This window comes from Gnatocerus cornutus, chromosome 10 (genome assembly GCF_029298725.1).
Source record: "Gnatocerus cornutus isolate USDA-ARS CGAHR chromosome 10, icGnaCorn1.1, whole genome shotgun sequence".
In the NCBI taxonomy this organism is placed as follows: Eukaryota; Metazoa; Arthropoda; class Insecta; order Coleoptera; family Tenebrionidae; genus Gnatocerus; species Gnatocerus cornutus.
In genome coordinates this window covers 2,481,982-2,500,476 of record NC_142242.1, presented here as the reverse complement: position 1 = coordinate 2,500,476, position 18,495 = coordinate 2,481,982, and the positions used below count along the sequence as shown (strand labels likewise).

General features: G+C 39.7%; 1 protein-coding gene across 1 annotated transcript in view; it reads left to right on the top strand.

Annotated features, from left to right (window-relative positions):
* The window catches only part of bt (projectin protein bent), a 38,112-nt gene that overhangs the window by 4,406 nt on the left and 15,211 nt on the right, over positions 1–18,495 (top strand). Inside the window, exons 11-45 of the mRNA XM_088046963.1 lie at positions 38–217; positions 270–533; positions 592–669; positions 729–770; positions 844–954; positions 1,025–1,078; positions 1,128–1,178; positions 1,232–1,288; positions 1,342–1,392; positions 1,444–1,506; positions 1,641–1,676; positions 1,759–2,172; positions 3,643–3,714; positions 3,886–3,957; positions 4,543–4,575; positions 4,655–4,795; positions 5,062–5,235; positions 5,529–5,708; positions 6,441–6,488; positions 7,001–7,148; positions 7,197–7,433; positions 7,483–7,619; positions 9,431–9,556; positions 9,606–10,656; positions 10,703–11,218; positions 11,511–12,710; positions 12,762–13,370; positions 13,418–13,720; positions 13,767–14,048; positions 14,098–14,700; positions 14,748–15,635; positions 15,684–16,265; positions 16,318–16,620; positions 16,668–18,134; positions 18,185–18,487. Of these exons, the coding sequence (XP_087903089.1) occupies positions 38–217; positions 270–533; positions 592–669; positions 729–770; positions 844–954; positions 1,025–1,078; positions 1,128–1,178; positions 1,232–1,288; positions 1,342–1,392; positions 1,444–1,506; positions 1,641–1,676; positions 1,759–2,172; positions 3,643–3,714; positions 3,886–3,957; positions 4,543–4,575; positions 4,655–4,795; positions 5,062–5,235; positions 5,529–5,708; positions 6,441–6,488; positions 7,001–7,148; positions 7,197–7,433; positions 7,483–7,619; positions 9,431–9,556; positions 9,606–10,656; positions 10,703–11,218; positions 11,511–12,710; positions 12,762–13,370; positions 13,418–13,720; positions 13,767–14,048; positions 14,098–14,700; positions 14,748–15,635; positions 15,684–16,265; positions 16,318–16,620; positions 16,668–18,134; positions 18,185–18,487 (10,876 nt within the window). The remainder of the gene's footprint in view (positions 1–37; positions 218–269; positions 534–591; positions 670–728; positions 771–843; positions 955–1,024; positions 1,079–1,127; positions 1,179–1,231; positions 1,289–1,341; positions 1,393–1,443; positions 1,507–1,640; positions 1,677–1,758; positions 2,173–3,642; positions 3,715–3,885; positions 3,958–4,542; positions 4,576–4,654; positions 4,796–5,061; positions 5,236–5,528; positions 5,709–6,440; positions 6,489–7,000; positions 7,149–7,196; positions 7,434–7,482; positions 7,620–9,430; positions 9,557–9,605; positions 10,657–10,702; positions 11,219–11,510; positions 12,711–12,761; positions 13,371–13,417; positions 13,721–13,766; positions 14,049–14,097; positions 14,701–14,747; positions 15,636–15,683; positions 16,266–16,317; positions 16,621–16,667; positions 18,135–18,184; positions 18,488–18,495) is intronic.

Here is an 18,495-nt window from a genome sequence, read left to right as displayed (position 1 = left end):
CATCACCAATTCCAAATTCCAATTGTAACAATTTCAGGGAGAATTCGCGATTAAACTTGAAATTTCAGAAGTCAGCAAGACAGATAAAGGTTTGTATAAATTAGTAGCAAAGAACGAAAAAGGTGAAGCTACATCACAAACGGTCGAGGTAACCGAATTACCTCCCGAAGAAAAACCGAAAGGAGAAAAACCAAAACTCACGAGACTTACCAATGTCGTGAGTATCAACACTAAAACTAACTTTCTCTATTTAATTCACGCCTTCCTAGAACGTGGAAGAAGGAAAATCCGTCGACTTTATCTCCTCCCTCAAAGTTACTGATAAAACTGTTACTATTACTTGGTACAAAAATACCACAGTAATCCGAGAATCTTCAGACGTTAAAATCACGTTTGATGGCTCTACAGCACATCTTAGTATTCAGCAGTGTAAAGTTTCACATTCGGCCACATACAAAGTCGTGGCGAAGAACGAATTTGGTGAAGACGAAACTTCTGCAGCCTTAACCGTCACCGAAAAGAAGGAAGAAAAGGTAAGACAATTCACAAAATTAAATACATTAACACTACACGATTCCTCTTATCACAAAGAAACAAAAAGAAGAACAGAAAGAAGAAATCGCTGAGAGCAGTAGCGGAGAAGAAATCGAAGAAGAAGAAGAAATCGAGGTAGACACACTTACAAAATACATTTTTGAGATTTTTACTCTTTTTTATATTTTTGACAGGACACTAAACAGATAACACGTAAAGACGAAGTAAAAGCTAAGGTAATCCCCACAGTAGAAACAAACACTTTGCATTCACTTTAATTATAATACCAACTTAAAAATCGCATTTCAGAAGGAAGAGAAAGTCGAAAAGAAAGAAGAAAAGAAAGTCGAAAAGAAAGAGGAGAAGAAAGTCGAAGAGAAAAAAGCAGAAAAGAAAGAGGAAGCCAAGGTTGAAAAGAAGGTAATTACTTGTTTATCTGTAATTTTTACTTTTCCTTTCAATGTTTAACTATTATTGTCATTATAACTAGGAAGAAGCTAAGAAAGTTAACGATATTGACAAAAATGCTGTGCAGAAAGTTGAGGTAAGTTATGTCGATTTATATGATTTGATTTCACGTGAACGTCCTCTAGGAAACTAAGCAAGCAGTCAAGAAAGCTGAAAGAAAATCTTCTGTCCAGAAGGTAAAATTTGCGGTAACAATGTCTTTGTCTAATACATGTTTGTGATTGTCTAGATTGAGGAAACCAAAACTGAATCTCGCAGAAGTTCTATTGTCGAAACCAAGTCACAGGTAGTCACAATTTGTAAAAATATTTGTATTTGTCTGTACGGGGAAATTTTTAGATTATTCAAGACGGTGAAAAAGTGTCTAGTCGTAGGTCTTCTGTAACTCAGGTAGTCTCCGAATCTTCGAAATCTCAACATATTCATTTTATTTTCTCTCAGGTTGAAGAAGAATCTAAATCTCAGTCTCGAAAGTCTTCTATTGCTGAGGAGAAAAAGAAGAAGGTACACAAAATAGTTCTTTTTCTTTGCGTTTTTTCTCTTTTTTTTTATTCTTTGATTTTTTATTTGGGCCTAAAACCCTTTCGCTTATAATTTATTGATTGACAAGGTATAAATTTAATTCGATTTTTTGCTAGGTGGTATCTAAGAAATTGGAGTCGACAGCCGAAGCGGTAAGTAATTTTACTTAAAAAAAAAGTTACAATCCTCTGTTGTGTTAACCGATGTAAATGTACATTTCCTTTGTGCATACAGTTGACACCAACAAACAACATCGAAGAAAAATCATTTGACACTAAAAAACCAGAACCAAAACAGGCGGCCACAAAACCAGTTGACACGAAACCTAAAACCGAGCCTGAACAGAAACCAGAGCCTAAACAAGCTCCCACCAAAGAACCCGCAAAATCAGTTGACACGAAACCCAAAACAGAACCTGAACAGAAACCAGAACTTAAACAAACAGAACCTGTTAAGAGACCAAGTGTTAAAAAACCTGAACCAGAGCCTGAAAAGAAACCAGAGCTTAAAACAAAAGCTGAACTTGCGAAAAAGGTAACCGACACTAAAAAAACAGTAGCAGAACAACCAAAAAAACTTACTGACAAAAAACCCGAGCTTAAAACACCTGAAATTATCGTTCCTGAGGACGCTGAACGCCAACCTATTGTTAAGGTAGACATTGACTTTACCTTTAATTTATTAAATGTCTCTCTGCAAGATCTGTTACTAACCAATTCTGTGTCTAACTTCAGCCTAGATACGATCCTTTGAAATTTATCGAGGAAAAAGAGGAACCCACACCACAGGTTACAACCCCAAAATCACCCGTGGTAAATTCTGATTGACATTTTAAAATGAAATTTTCGATTGGCACCATGGTCAAAATATTTGTCATTTTCACTGATTTTAAAGTTATTTTGACCACTACTTGCACGCAGTTTATGCATCTGCACACTTTTACACTAACACTATTGAAAAATTGCTTACACCAAAAGTTGCGGTGATCAAAAACAGTGCTTGTCGACTTTGTGCTATTTATATTTCTGTGACAGCGTAGTATAAACACTTGTTACATTGACTGTGTCTCATTACCTTTATAGAAGCGACCTAAATATGATCCGATGAAATTTGTCGCAGACGAGGAGGACGAAACTCCCTTTTGTCACAATTCAACGGAGCCTGTAATGGTACTTTATCGTCGTCTGTACCAATGTCGAGCACAGCAATGTACTGCACGATTGCACTTAATGTTGTATTATCAAAATTCAAATTTTTTATTCTAAATTGATACACAGCTTGCTGTCGCACTTTGTACATATTTGCACAAAGCTATCGATATTTTATTGATTGATTTATTGAAGGTGCGTAAGTATGATCCAATGCGGTTTGTGGCGGATGATGACGATGACGAAGAAGAACCACCACCAAAACCAACACCCGTGGTAATTGGCAAGCGGCCAAGTTTAAAAGACACAAAATTTTACACGGACTAACGCACCAAGCGATGAGAATCTTTTTATTTTTTAATTCAGGTGATTTTTAATTTTGTAACTACAGTAGAACCTCGATTATCCGTGCAAGGGTGTATACATAATTTTTTTTTGCAATGAAATCTTTCAGGAAATTGAAAACTTAAGTGGCAGAAAATATTTTGGGAAGTACCAGATTTTTTTTACTACAAAACATTTTCTTTTATGCAATATGTCTGAGAATAGTTGCTTGTTTTAATTTCATTCAATATTAAAAATTGTTATTGTAAAGATGTTGATAGATTTTGTTAAAGTTTTTATATATTTTGAACTAAAAAAACCTTCTAAATGTTGTCTGGATGTTGTCTTAAAACGTATGTTTATTGAACAAATCTATTATCCGTGTTTTTCGATTATTTATGCGGATAATCGAGGTTGTAATGTAAAACCGCAAACTTGAATTAAAATAAAAAAATTCGAGACAGTTGAAAGAATCACTCAGTAGATGTGCTGTCTAACTCCAAATCAATATACACCATAGCACAAAAAATAGATTTGAAAACGAACTGCAATTTTTCATTCAACCGTGATTTTTGTGGTTGCACTCGGCTGCAGATTGCACGTGCACTTAAAGTTAAATTTAGATCTAATTTAGTGTTTATTTAAGGTGCGAAAATACGATCCGATGAAATTTATCGAAGATAAGGAGACTGTGGAGGCTCCTCCTCCAAAGCCCGTGGTAATTGGCATTCTGAAATTCTCACTTAGGTGGTCAAAATGTTTTCTTTAGAATTATTTTGATCACAAAGCCGCACTGTTAACTCACATTAAATTATGTAGCACCTGTAGATAACCACGTAGTTTTTTGGACGTGTGTCAAAATTTTTTCTCATAAAGATGTTTATTCAAGGTTCGCAAATATGATCCAATGAAATTCATTGCGGATGAAGACGAACCTGTCAAAGAGGCCCCTAAACCTGCGGTAAACTTTGTAGATTTCAGTTAGACTATGGTGGCTGAGTTGATGATATCTGCACGATTTAGATATATCGCTGATTCTAGATAGCATTTAATGCGTTAGTCGAATTTGTTAGTTTATATTTACAACACTGCTGCTGTCCGCACTTAGCACTTCGGCTATTCTTGCACTCCAACACTCATACCATTTTCCATTATATCTCTTCTCATGTCAATAATAATTATTGAAGGTGCCTAGATACAACCCTATGAAATTTGTTGAGGACAAAGACGTGCGAGTTATACCAACAATCAACGTTCCTGATGAGAAAGACGCGGTAAAATATTCAATTCTGTTGATTGGCAATATCCATGGTCAAAATATTTCCATCCTTGGAGAATTCATCGTTTCCAGTTTGTCGTTGAAATTATTTTGATCATACATTCTCATAAAACCACGGCCTGCACTGCAAAGTATAGCATTACACCCGCACACTCGACTTTAACCAAACCTTTATCCTCTAATTACGCCAAAATCGTTGTCCACATATTCGTAAACATGTTTTAATACAATTTTTGTGTTCCATGTTGTGTCCGTTGTCCCATACAGACCGAGGAAAAGAACGAGAAAGTCCAATTAAAGGTGAGTTTGTCTATCTTAATTAAGTTTTAATCGCGTTCAATCGTAACGGGAACGGAGTTAAAAATATATATTTATGTAGCCAAGCGAACAGAAAGTTAAGAAAAGCATTCCTCCTAAATCAGAGGTCAAAACAGATAACATTTTCAACGTTCAGTTGAAACCTGTGGGAACGAAAGAACCCAAAGAAGCTGACAAAGCGACGTTAGAAGTAGACCTGAAGGTAAAAATGGAGAACTACGGTTGGTCTGTTCGTACACTGTTCTCTCTTTCTTCTTTCTTCCATGTATCTTAAATATGTTGTATGTTACAAGCGCTTCTTCAATCTCTTGCTACTGTTAACTTTCTTAAAATCTGTTGTATATAAACCCACGTATTTCTATCGATGGTTCTTTTCTCTACTTGATAACTTTCAATATCTCCATTGTATATAAACTGTGTATTCTGGAAAGTGGGTTTGGGTGTCTTCATCTTATTTTTGTTTGTCAGAAAACTGGGGAAAAGGAGAAAAAGACAGTTGTTAAAAAAGCCGCAAAAGGAGCCAAAGAAGAAGATATCGATGCATGGATGAACATCCCTGACTATGAGCGACCAGTTCTTGAAAAATATGAAGCAAATGCTCCGCCAGAGTTTGCGGGTAGAGAGAAAACCAAATTTTCGAAGGTGAGATTTGAAGCTTTCGCAGTTATGATTTGCCTTGAATTTATAAATGGACAAGATGCTCTAATTATGAGTTGGTAGTGTCATAGGAATGTAGGGAAACTAATTAACTACCCTAGATATTTTGGCAATCATTTGATTCATCTGTTGATGCAAAATAAAAGCATTTATAACTGTATCCAATAAAAGATGCTTTAAGATGATGCTGGCTCGCTTTCATATTTATTTTTTATCATACAACGCTTCAGAAGTCAGTCTATAAATTGTCAGTCGCTTGAAAGTTGTCGTTTGTGTAGGATAAGCCGAGTGTCCCTCAAATCAAAACACCAGAAGCTCCTAAGATTGCTGTGGTTAAAGAAAAGACACCGGAACCAAGAAAACAGTCTTTGGAACCTAGTGGACCACCAAGCAGACGTGGCTCCTTAATTCCTCCGGAGGCTATGGGCCGTAGGGCCAGTCTCATCATATCAGACGAGGTATACTTTTACACATTGATTCGAAATTACTTTTTAGCCAGCGGGGCCATTGAAGGGTGGTAGAGTTTTTTCCTTGTAAATGTCTTGATTTTTTCTCTTAGGAACATAGGAAACTTCGACCTGGGGAGGTTATTGAGGAGAAAAAGGTAACCATTCTTTCAATGAATGCATCGTACGCCTGCCTCATCTAATCTACAGTCAATTGGATGCAGTGCCGATTTGATTGTATGCTTTCGTTCTTTCTTTCAATTTTATTTCATATTTTCGCACGTAGAAGTAGAGAAAATGTGAAGTAACTTTGAGCACTTGCAGCAACAATTCCGCACACGCTCTTTGGGTTTTGTTGCTGTTTAATGTCACTCTCTTCGATATATTTTTGATTGTGGAGTATGTCCAAGCGCATGATGATTACCACACTTGCAAAAGCAGTATAGCTCACCAGCGCCCATGACTATTGCAGCTGAATGACCATCGAGTATGTGCCCCAACATTATATGTAAAATTGTATCAATATGATAGTTAAACTATTGCATTATGCCTACAGGGTGGAAAATTACGTCCCGGTGAAGTACTCGATTCTAAGGTGAGCTTTGTGTTCAAAAACACAAAACTGACCTTGGTTTGACACGAGAAAACGGTGTCAAACAAATTTAACACTGTAATTTTTAGTATTAATAGTTGATTTTGCTTGTTTTGACGTTTTATTTAGTTTATATTTTTTTTTATTTAAAGCCTAAAAGCAAACGACCGGGAGAATTGCAAGCGTCACACGAAAAACAGGTTAGCGGGGAAAATTGTAGTTTAGATCAATTGGAATATATCTGTTTGTGTCTAACGACTTTTAGATCCAACGATAGATTAGTATAGAATAGAAGTCCTTACGTGTCGGAATTCCGAAACCAAAACTGTAATTAATTCTGTGTATAGAATAGCAAAGTGTCTAATCTCCCAAAAGATGAAAATTTTATTTTTATTTTATTTTTTATTTTTTATTTTATTTTTTAGTTTTTTTAGAGACTAGCTAAAGCAAAGTTTGCTCTAGTTATTACAGTACTTAGTCTCTAACTTGTGGCTAATGATGTGTTTTTTTTTGTGATAATTAAACAAAATGTCGCCTGGTAGATGAAAATTTAGAGCGTTTTCTAAATGTATAATTTAGTGTACATACTCGCCATTAAATAAACGCTACGCTGAAATTAACGCTACAAACTAAGCTTTATTTGTAAAAAGTCACACTAGCACACGAATAAAATATCCAAGAAACACTTGTGAAAACTTTCGATTTGATTTAGCGCCGCCGTCCAAGTTCCGACGTCCGAAGACCTAGTATTGCAGACATGGAAGGTTTCATTGATAAACCTTCGACTCCTCTTAAACCTGTAGGGCCACCAGGACCTCCAAGTATCGTAGATGTACAAGAGAGCTACTCAGCAGTAGAAGGTTGTTTTTCTTTAAAATTTCGATAATAAATTCAAACAAAAATTCTAGATTCTGTTGCGTATCTCTACGTTGTTGTCGAGGGTAATCCTGCACCAACTTACAAGTTTTACAAGGGCATGACTGAAATTATCGAGGGCGGTAGATTTAAGTTTCTTACAGATGGAGATTCTAATACCTGTACACTTTGCATTCGTAAAGTCAAGCCAAACGATGAAGGACAGTACAGAGTTGTTGTCTCTAATATCCACGGTGAAGATTCTGCAGACATGCAGTTGTATGTGTCTGGTAAGTAAAATGTCGGTTATTTTGGGATGTAATTAACATGTTTGGACAGATTCCAGTGGTATGGACTTCCGTGCCATGTTGAAAAAGAGAAAATACGCAAAATGGGGTCCTGATAAGGAAGATCCCGATTGGGGCGACCTGAAAGAAACAGAGAAACCCATGCCGGCCCTGAAAAAAGTAGAAAAGGTCAGGTTAAATATTATTTTATTTATTTATTTATCAGAGCACCGATGAAACATTTTTGTACACTCCTCATTTTTATGGTTTTGGCATAATGTTTTTCGAGTTTTACGTCCTGAATTTTTAAAATTTATAGCCTCAAGGTGACAAAATCACCGGATGGTTTCAAGAGGGTGGAATTATTTCTGTATATATCGAAGGGAAATTAATTGCAGAAGCTCCAGCTGATAAAATTGGAAGTGACAATTGGAATTGGTTAAAGGTTGGGCTAGTTTCCCTTTTATTTCCACGTCAGACCTGTCCATCATACCCACAACCGTTAAAAATACATCCGATTTTGATTTATAGAGATTAAGATAACAATCCTGGCGTCGCCCCAAACCGATCCCGGAGGAGAACCTTTAGCCAACATTGATACAGAAATTGTTATAAAGATGTGTCTCCATATCAATCATTTTTAGGGCTATATTTTTTCAGTTTTGGCCAGCCAGAGGAGTAGTTTCTGATTGTGTATCGTCCTGTTATTGTCCTTGTGGTTGTTTGTGTTTAGTCGAGTGAGTAAATGAGCTTTTTCATTTTTTTGCCATCTGCTTCATCTGTTTACTAAGCTTTAACTCTGTCATTTTCACAGAGCGCTATTTCAAACTGCAACACGCCGCGATTTTCTTTGGCAGGATCTATACCAGATTGGCCTCAGCTCAAGAAAAGAGAGGTTCTGTTAGCATGTACAAAATTTTTTCTAGATGTGGTTTTATTATTCTTATTATTATTATTATTAGCAAGCTTTGCTTCCTTGGAGACGCATCTCTATAGCTTGCAAACTCTTTGTAGTTTAGATTTTCTATCCTATCTTCTTTCTATTTCTGTCATCCTTGACTAACAATTAATTTTATGTAGTAATTAATTACTTTGGATAGTAGATTACTAAATTTATCTTCAATTATCTGTTCTTACTTTCTATTTTCATTTCAAATAACTACTGAATAATCAATGTGCTGTAGATATGCTTGATGGCTCAGGTTGTACTGCTTTTTAGGAACTTTTTCTAATTCAGCGGCGACCGTCGCTAGTAGACATTGTAGACGATTGGCCGAAACTCGTGGTTCGTGAAAAAATTAAGGTTGGCAAACAAATTTAGTTTGAATTTTGAATTTTCTGCCGAAATAATTCACACGCTTTAAAATACAAATTTAAAAAAAATTGGAAATGTGAGCTGCAATACACAATTATCTACACTCTTGCTTACCAACTAAAATTCTGTGCTCTGCTTTTTTTTAAATTTTTTTGCCACTTCAATAACGTCTTCACTTTTGCATGTTTTTTCTTGAGTGAGCGAGGTATGAATGACTCCAAAAGTAGGAATAGGTGTCAAACTGAAAGTTTTTCTTTATAGAACCCTGTATCCTCCAGAAGGCCTTCATTGGCTGAATTAATACCAGACTGGCCCATTTTACATCACTTTGAGAAAAAGGAGGTTGGATGACAGAAACATCTCTCTCGTTGATGTTTTTATTATGTGTTGCACGTTGTGTCCCTGATCGTTTACCATCCTCTAGACTCCTTTAGCTTTAATTCCATGCCTGAAAGTAATGCTCCAAAATGGTTGTTGTGTTGCATCGTGGGATCTTTATTCTAATTGTACATACGAATTTTGAGTTTTTCTCTTTTTTATATTTTTGTTCTTATTTTTGTTTTTACAGCGCACTTTTTGAGAAGCGACGATTTTTAAGAGCAGTCTTCGTGTACTATATTTTTCTCGATGTGTCTATTTCCATATACCCCAAACATACACTCATCTCTATTTCTTTCTTTTATAGAAAGTGGAATCATTCTTGAAACCTCTTGTCGACAGATATGCTAAAGAAGGAAAAGACAAGAAAGTTGTATTTGAGGCCGGTTTTTCAAAACCAAACTGCAAACCCAAATGGTTGTTCAGAAAAGACGTAAGTTAAACCAACTCCTTAAAAAACTCATCTAACCAAAACCACGCAGGAACTCTTCCCAGGCGCCAAATACAAATTCAAAGCCGAAAATGAAATCTACCAGCTTATTATCTCGAACCCTAAAGTAGAGGATACTGGAAAATACACCATCGAAATCGGTGGAGTCACTTGTACTGCGTTCCTCAACGTTGACGAACCCGATCCTTCGTACACTTTCACTAAAGCGCTTAAGAAGAAATACGACGGCTTTACCAAACACGAGGTGCAACTGGAATGTACAGTCAGCAGCAGTCTGGCTATTGTCGGATGGTACAAAGGTACCACCAAACTAGAAGACGGCGATAAGTACGGCATATCCAAAGACATCAATGGTGTCTGCCGTCTCACCATCAAAACCGCTGACTTTGACGATGCCGGAGAATATTCCTGCAAGCTTGAAAAACAAGCAGATAAAACCACAACCACTTTAAATATCGTCGAGTACCCTTACAAGTTCGTCAAAGTTCTCAAACATCAACAACACGTAGAAAAAGAAAATATTACCTTCATCTGCGAACTTGACGATGCCGGTGGTGACGTGAAATGGTTTAAAGGCGAACAAGAAATCAAACCCGACAAAAGAGTTAACATCACTAAAGATGGTCGCAAGTGCAAACTTGTGATCAAAGATGCTAAAGTCACCGACGCTGGAATGTATTCTTGTATTAGCAACGCCGACAAAACTGAAGCCGAACTTGTCGTGAACTACTTGAACCGTTTCAACAAGAAGTTGAAAGATACTGACGCTGTGGAAAGAGAGAAGCTTGTTTTAGACGTTGAGTTGCAAGATCAGACAGCACCCGCTGTTTGGACTTTCAACGGAAAACCAATCGAACCATCCGACAGAATTGAGATCAAAAATTTGGGCGGTGGTAAACACCAATTGGTTTTCAACAGTCTTGAAATGGAAGACGATGGCGAAATTATGTGTGAATCAGCAAAACTGACTTCATCAATGAAACTTACTGTGAAGAAAGGTGAAAGTAGACCAATGATTGATTTCCCTGACAAATTCGAAGCGCCCGCTAGCAGACCCATCACACTTCAAGTACCATACAAAGGTAGTACCATGAAATTTTTAACAAACTTTTATTACGTGTGTTACAGTTAGTGGTACCAAACAAACTCCAGTCGAAGCTAAGCTCGTTAAAGATGGAAAAGTCCTTCCTTTGAAGGAAGTTGAGGTTGTCGTGCGCGACGATGAAGTGACATTTAAAATTAAAAAACCGGCAAGAGAATTGTCCGGAATGTATCAAATTAAATTGTCTAATGGTCAAGGTGAAGAAGTTAAAGACGTGAATATTATCATGCAAGACGTACCTTCTGCTCCTCTGGATGTCAATGTAACGGACGTATTCCAAACCTCTTGTCAGGTGTCATGGAAGCCGTCCAAAGATGACGGTGGAGCGCCTCTTCTGCATTACGTTGTTGAAAGACAGGATATTAGTCTGAAGGCTGGTTGGGAGAACGTCGGCCAGGTGTCACCTAATGACAAAACAACTTATAAAGTCGAAGGACTTACACCAAAAAAAGAATACAAATTCCGTATACGTGCAGTGAACAAACTTGGTACCAGCGAGCCTGCACTGTTCGGCAAACCTGTACTTGCCAAAGATCCCTGGGGTAACACAAAATTAACTTTTCTAATATATTTTTTTGCTTTCTCTAGGTTTTTCATGTGTGATGATTTTCTATTATTAATTGATTAATTCACAGTGTTGATTCAGTGCTGAAACAGATTTTTACACATTGATTTTTGTTTTTACACAAATAAATAGGCTTAAGAGGAATTTCAAAAATCGAAACGTCAGCACATGTTTTTTGAAACGTCAAAACGTCGACAATTTTCGACATTCTTTTTTCAGGACCCCATCAACTAAATAATATTGAATCTAATCGATTTATCCGTTTGCAGATGAACCAAGTAAACCTAAAGATGTTGAAGTTGTCGATTGGGACAAAGATCATGCAGATCTTAAATGGACGAAACCAGACAGCGATGGCGGAGCGCCTATCACTGGCTACGTCATAGAATTCAAGGAAAAATTCGGAAAGGATTGGTCAAAGGGTATCGAAGTACCTGGAGATCAATTGTCTGGAACAGTTCCAGGATTAAAAGAAAACAGTCAATACGAGTTCAGAGTAAGAGCTATCAACAAAGCCGGTCCTGGTGAACCCAGTGACACTACGAAACCGATAATCGCCAAATGCAGATTCGTAAAACCATTCATTATTGGCAATGATTTGATCCCTATTATCATCAAGAAGGGACAAACTGTCAAATATGACATCAAATACGGTGGTGAACCCGAACCAGAAGTAAAATGGATGTTAGAACAAACAGAAATCAAACAAGACATAGAAGAAAGAATAACTCTCGACAAATATGAACGAAACACTGTAATCACAGTCCGAAGATGTACAAGACTCGACAGCGGCAAATACCGTCTTGTTTTAACCAACACTTCAGGCACTTGCGAAGGCTCAGCCGAAGTCATCGTTCTCGATAAACCAACACCTCCAAAAGGTCCACTTAAGATTGATGAAGTCCGTGCAACCCACGTCAAAGTCGGTTGGCAAAAACCAGAAGACAGTGGCGGTACCGAACTTACCGGTTACGTCCTTGAAAAAATGGATATGGAAACCGGCAGATGGATTCCCGCCGGAGAGGTCGGTCCAGATGAAAATTCGTTTACTTTCAAAGGGCTGACTCCGAAAAAGAAGTACAAATTTAGAGTTAGAGCTAAAAATAAGGAAGGGGAATCCGAACCCCTCGAAACTTTCGATGCTATCGTGGCCAAAAATCCTTACGACGAACCAGGAGCGCCTGGAAAACCAGAAATTATTGATTACGATAATAAGAGCGTTACGCTTAAATGGGCGAAACCCGATAGCGATGGTGGGCGTCCCATCAGTCACTACACCATTGAGATGAAAGACAAATTCTCGCCTGATTGGACTGAAGTTGCTAAGACTGAAGATGGGACCCCTGAATGTTTGGTGGAAAATTTGAAGGAAAATATGGTGTACCAGTTTAGGGTACGTGCACATAATAAAGCTGGACCATCAGCGCCTTCAGAGCCCACCGACAACCACCTTTGCAAGCACAGAAATCGTAAGTACTCGTGACAGTAAAAAGTTGTTATAATCAAATTTTTTTCAATAGTGCGACCCCGCATCGACAGAGAAACCTTCAAATCTGTCGTTATCAAAGCTGGTCGTACCCACAAATGGTCTGTGGACATCTTCGGTGAACCTCCACCAGAAGTTAAGTGGGTCTGGCGCGACAATATTCCTCTAACAAACACCGAGAGAATCAAAATCGAAAATGTTGACTACCACACTGACTTTACTATCGTCAACGCGGCACGCAGAGACACAGGAAAATACACTCTAATTGCCGAAAACGTAAACGGCAAAGACACGGAAACTGTAGAACTAACAGTTTTAGGCAAACCTAGCTCTCCTGAAGGTCCTCTCGAAGTGACCGACGTCACTGCCGAGAAAGCCAAAATCGCTTGGAAAAAACCAGAAGATGACGGTGGTAGCCCGATCAAAGAATACGAGATTGAAAAAATGGACATGGCTACTGGCAAATGGGTTCGCGTTGGTCGCGTTCCAGGCGACAGAGTCGGTCCTGATGGTAAACTCGAATACGACGTCACCGGGCTAAATCCCGGATCAGAGTACAAATTCCGCGTTACTGCGGTAAATGCTGAAGGTGACTCTGAGCCTCTAGTTTCAGATCGCAGCATAGTTGCTAAAAATCCATTTGGTGAGTTAAGTAATTCTTCCAGCAGATTTAACAAAAGTGTTCTGTAGATGAACCTGGCAAACCAGGCACTCCAGAAATCGTGGACTATGACAACACGGGTGTTAACCTTAAATGGGACAAACCCAAAAGCGACGGTGGTGCACCCATCGAAAAATACATCATCCAAAAGAAAGATAAGTATAAACCTGATTGGGAAAAAGCTGGTGAGGTATCTGGAGATGCAACTGAAGCTAGAGTTGAAGACTTAAAAGAACGTGGAGAATACCAATTCAGAATTATCGCTGTTAACAAAGCCGGACCTGGAGAACCGTCTGATGCTTCCAACATGCAGATCATCAAACACAGATCTCGTACGTTTGATCACTTTAAAAAAACGTAATTAATTTGTTCTTTTAGTTAAACCGAGAATCGACAGAACGAATCTTAAACCAATTTGCGTCCGCGCCGGCAAAATCATTAAATACGACGTGGATGTTAAAGGTGAACCTCCACCGACCATTACGTGGTTCCAAGCGGATAAAGAAGTCAAATCTGAAGGCAATGTCGAAATTGTCAATGTTGACTACAACACCAAAATTACTATCAATAATTCAGTTCGTAAGAACACAGGTATTTATAAAATCAAAGCCGTGAACGAGCACGGCTCCGACGAAGCGGAAGTCGAAATCACCGTACTCTGTAAGTATTATTAACATCACTCGAAGAATCAGTACTAACTGCATTTTAGCATCGCCATCGAAGCCAAAAGGACCGCTCCAAACCACCGACGTGGTTAAAAACGGTTGCAAACTCAAATGGGGTAAACCTGAAGATGACGGTGGTAAACCTATCACTGGCTACGTCGTTGAGAAACTGGACAAAGCAACAGGTCGCTGGGCTCCCGTCGGACGAACCAACGACACAGAAATGGATGTCAAAGGTTTACTAGAAGGCCACGAGTATGACTTTAGAGTCAGAGCTGTTAACGACGAAGGCGAATCCGAGCCTCTGGAAACCGACAAGTCTATTGTCGCTAAAAATCCATTCGACATTCCTGGTAAACCCGGAACTCCTGAAATTACCGACTGGGACGCAGATCGTGTTGATCTTAAATGGACAGCACCGAAGAGCAACGGAGGCGCTCCAATCACCGGTTACGTTATTGAGAAAAAAGAGAAATTCTCCACTTCTTGGGATGAGATTCTCACTACTGATTCACCCGCTTGTGACGCACAAGTGCCTGGATTAAGAGAAGGTAACACTTATCAATTCCGTGTCCGCGCTGTTAACAAAGCGGGACCTGGAGAGCCGTCCGAACCCACAGGGCAACACCTCGCCAAAGCCAGACATTGTAAGTTCAATCAAAGAATCTCAAACTCTCTCTAATTCTAATTTTAGTGCGCCCACTTATCAATCGCGAAAAACTCCAACCTGTCAAAGTTCGTGCAGGTCAAGTTGTCAAATTCGATGTGGATGTCAAAGGTGAGCCCCCACCGAAAATCACCTGGAGCTTCGCCAATAAACCTTTGGAAACCGGCGACAATATCAAAATCGAAAATGAAGATTACAACACTAAATTTACTTTATCTGACACTGTTCGTAAATGGACTGGCACTTACACCATCAGAGCCGAAAACGAGTCCGGTTTTGATGAAGCAACAGTAATAGTGACAATCTTAGATAGACCTGGTAAACCTGAAGGTCCTCTGGACATCACCGGAGTCCACAAAGAAGGCTGCAAACTAAAATGGGAGAAACCCAAAGACGATGGCGGTCTTCCTATCACTGGCTACGTTGTTGAAAAACAAGACACCACCACCGGACGATGGGTGCCTGCAGGATTTATTGATCCTGATAAAACCGAACATGAAGTCACCGGTCTGGAACCTAACAAAAAGTACAACTTCCGCGTGAAAGCTGTGAATGAAGAAGGAGAATCAGATCCTTTGGAAAGCGACACTTCCATCCTTGCGAAGAACCCGTACGACATTCCTGCACCTCCAGGACTTCCAGAAATTGTGGACTGGGACGAACACTCTGTTAAACTCAAATGGGAAAAGCCTGTCCGAGATGGTGGTGCGCCCATCAGTGGGTACATCATCGAAGCGATGGATAAATTCAGCGGACAATTTGTCAAAGTTGCTGAAGTGGGACCACAATGCAGCGGATCTGTTGGTAAACTTGAAGAAGGAAACCAATACAAGTTCAGAATTCGTGCTGTAAACAAAGCAGGAACGTCCGATCCGTCCGAACAAACCAACTGGCATACAGCCAAACCAAGATTCTGTACGTAAATTCGAGCTAACGACGATCAAAATTAACTTTTTTTTTCAGTGAAACCACTTATCGATCGTACCAACCTCAAACCATTGACAATCAAATCCGGTCTTTCTATCAGTTTGGATATTAACGTCCAAGGCGAACCGCCACCGAAAATCACTTGGTTCTATGAAGGCAAAGAAATCGCCTCCAGCGACGAGATTAAAATTGACAACGTTGATTACAACACCAAACTTTTTGTTCTTAAGGCGAAGCGCATCAACTCTGGGAAGTACACCATCACTGCGAAGAACGAAGTTGGTGAAGACACCGCCGATATTGAGATTTCGGTGTTAGGCAAACCATCTTCACCCAAAGGTCCTCTTGATGTTAGTGACGTCACTAAACACGGGTGTAAACTCAAGTGGAAGAAACCCGATGATGATGGTGGCACTCCGATCGATCACTACGAGATTGAAAAACTTGATCCTCTAACAGGACAATGGTTGCCTTGTGGCCGAAGCACTGAACCCGAAGCTAACATCACCGGGCTCCAAGAAGGAAAACCCTACAAATTCAGAGTCAAAGCTGTTAACAAAGAAGGGGAATCAGAACCCCTTGAAACCGAGAAGTCAATCGTCGCTAAGAATCCGTTCGGTAAATTAATAACATTTTTTTAAACCAAACAGAATTATTTTTTGATTTTTAGATGAACCTAGCAAACCTGGACGCCCAGATCCCAAAAACTGGGACAAAGACTTCGTGGAATTGGCTTGGTCTCCACCTAAGAACGACGGAGGTGCTCCAATAGAGAAATACATTATTCAAATGCACGACAAAGCTGGACGTGGCTGGGTTGATGCAGCTACAGTTCCCGGAGACAGAACTACTGGAAGAGTTAACAATGTTGAAGAAGGACATGAGTACGAATTCAGAATTGTTGCTGTTAACAAGGCTGGACCCAGTGAACCAAGTGACCCATCCAAATCTGTGGTTGCTAAGCCGAGATTCTGTAAGTTGCTATTGATGTTAACGTGACAAAATTAACTTTTTTTCTAGTGGCTCCACATATCGATCGTAAGAATTTGCAGAAGAAGGTTCTGCACACTGGACAACTCTTGCGAATTGAGGCTGACGTCAAAGGTGAACCACCACCGGTAATTACTTGGACGCTCAAAGAGAAAACTCTCAAGACCACAGACAGACTTAAAATCGAAAATGAAGACTATCACACTCAATTTACTCTTCAGAAAGCTAAACGCACCGACAGTGGTGTGTACACAGTCACGGCGAAGAACGACTCCGGTGTCGATACCGTCGATGTTGAAATCCAGGTCTTGAGCAAACCATCAAAACCAAAGGGTCCTCTTACAGTTTCCGATGTTAAAGCGGACGGTTGCAAACTTAAATGGGAACCACCAGAAGACGATGGTGGTGAACCTGTTAGTGGTTACGTCGTTGAACGCATGGACGTTGAATCAGGTAGATGGATACCTGTTACCACAACAAAAACACCCGAAGCCGATGTCACCGGCTTGAATGAAGGCAAAGACTATCTCTTTAGAGTAAAAGCAGTTAATTCCGAAGGTGAATCTGAACCGCTCGAAACTGAAGTACCAATCACTGCTAAGAATCCGTACAGTGAACCAGACACACCCGGAAAACCAGATGTTAAAGACTTTTCCAAAAATCACGCCGATCTCAAGTGGACACCGCCCAAAGAAGATGGTGGTGCTCCTATTGAGAAGTACATCATTGAGAAGAAGGATCCAATTACCGGTAAATGGCAAAAAGCCGTTGAAGTACCGGGAAATAAAACCGATGCTAGAGTCCCTGATTTACAAGAAGGACAAAAGTACCAATTCCGAGTCAAAGCTGTTAATAAGGGTGGCGAAAGTAAGCCGTCTCCACCATCAGAAACTATCACAGCGAAAGACAGATTCGTGCCGCCTAAAATCGATCGTAGCACACTTAGAGACCTCACTGTCAAAGCCGGACAACACATCCGACTTGATGTCAAAGTTACTGGAGAACCACCACCGACGAAGACATGGTTCTTGAACAAAGCTCGCATTGAGAAGCGCACTGACATCACTGTAGATCTTGAAGACTACAGAACGAAGTTAGTTATCGCTGCGGCTGAACGTGGACACACCGGTACTTTGACTCTTAAAGCTGAGAACAGTTCTGGAAAAGACGAAGCCAGCATTGAAATCAAGGTTGTCGACAAACCTGGTAAACCTGAAGGTCCTCTTAAGATCAGTGACGTGCACAAAGAGGGATGCAATCTTAAATGGAATCCACCACAAGACGACGGTGGTGTTCCCATCGAATATTACGCTGTTGAAAAACTTGATACTGCTACTGGCCGCTGGGTGCCTGCAGGTCGGGCAAAAGAACCGAAAATTGAACTCAACAACCTTGAACCTGGTCAAGAGTACAAATTCAGGGTGTCGGCTGTTAATGCCGAAGGCGAATCCGAACCATTAGTGGCCGAACAAACCATCGTCGCCAAGAATCCATTCGGTAAGTTTCAACTCCTGGATTTAGAAAGGATTTTCATTTGTGAATTCTAGATGAGCCTGGAGCACCAGGAACCCCTGAAGTTACCGACTGGGACAAGGACCACGTAGACTTAAGATGGACTCCACCAACTAATGATGGTGGATCTCCAATCACCGGATACATTATCGAAAAACGAGAAAAAGGTTCACCCAAATGGACTAAAGCTGGAGAAGTTGGTCCTAACGAAACCAAAGGAACTGCTGATCACTTAGACGAAGGAGTTGAATACGAATTTAGAGTGAAAGCAGTCAACGCTGCAGGTCCAGGCGAACCTAGCCAAGCGTCGAAATCAGTCACCACGAAACCAAGAAAATGTAAGTTA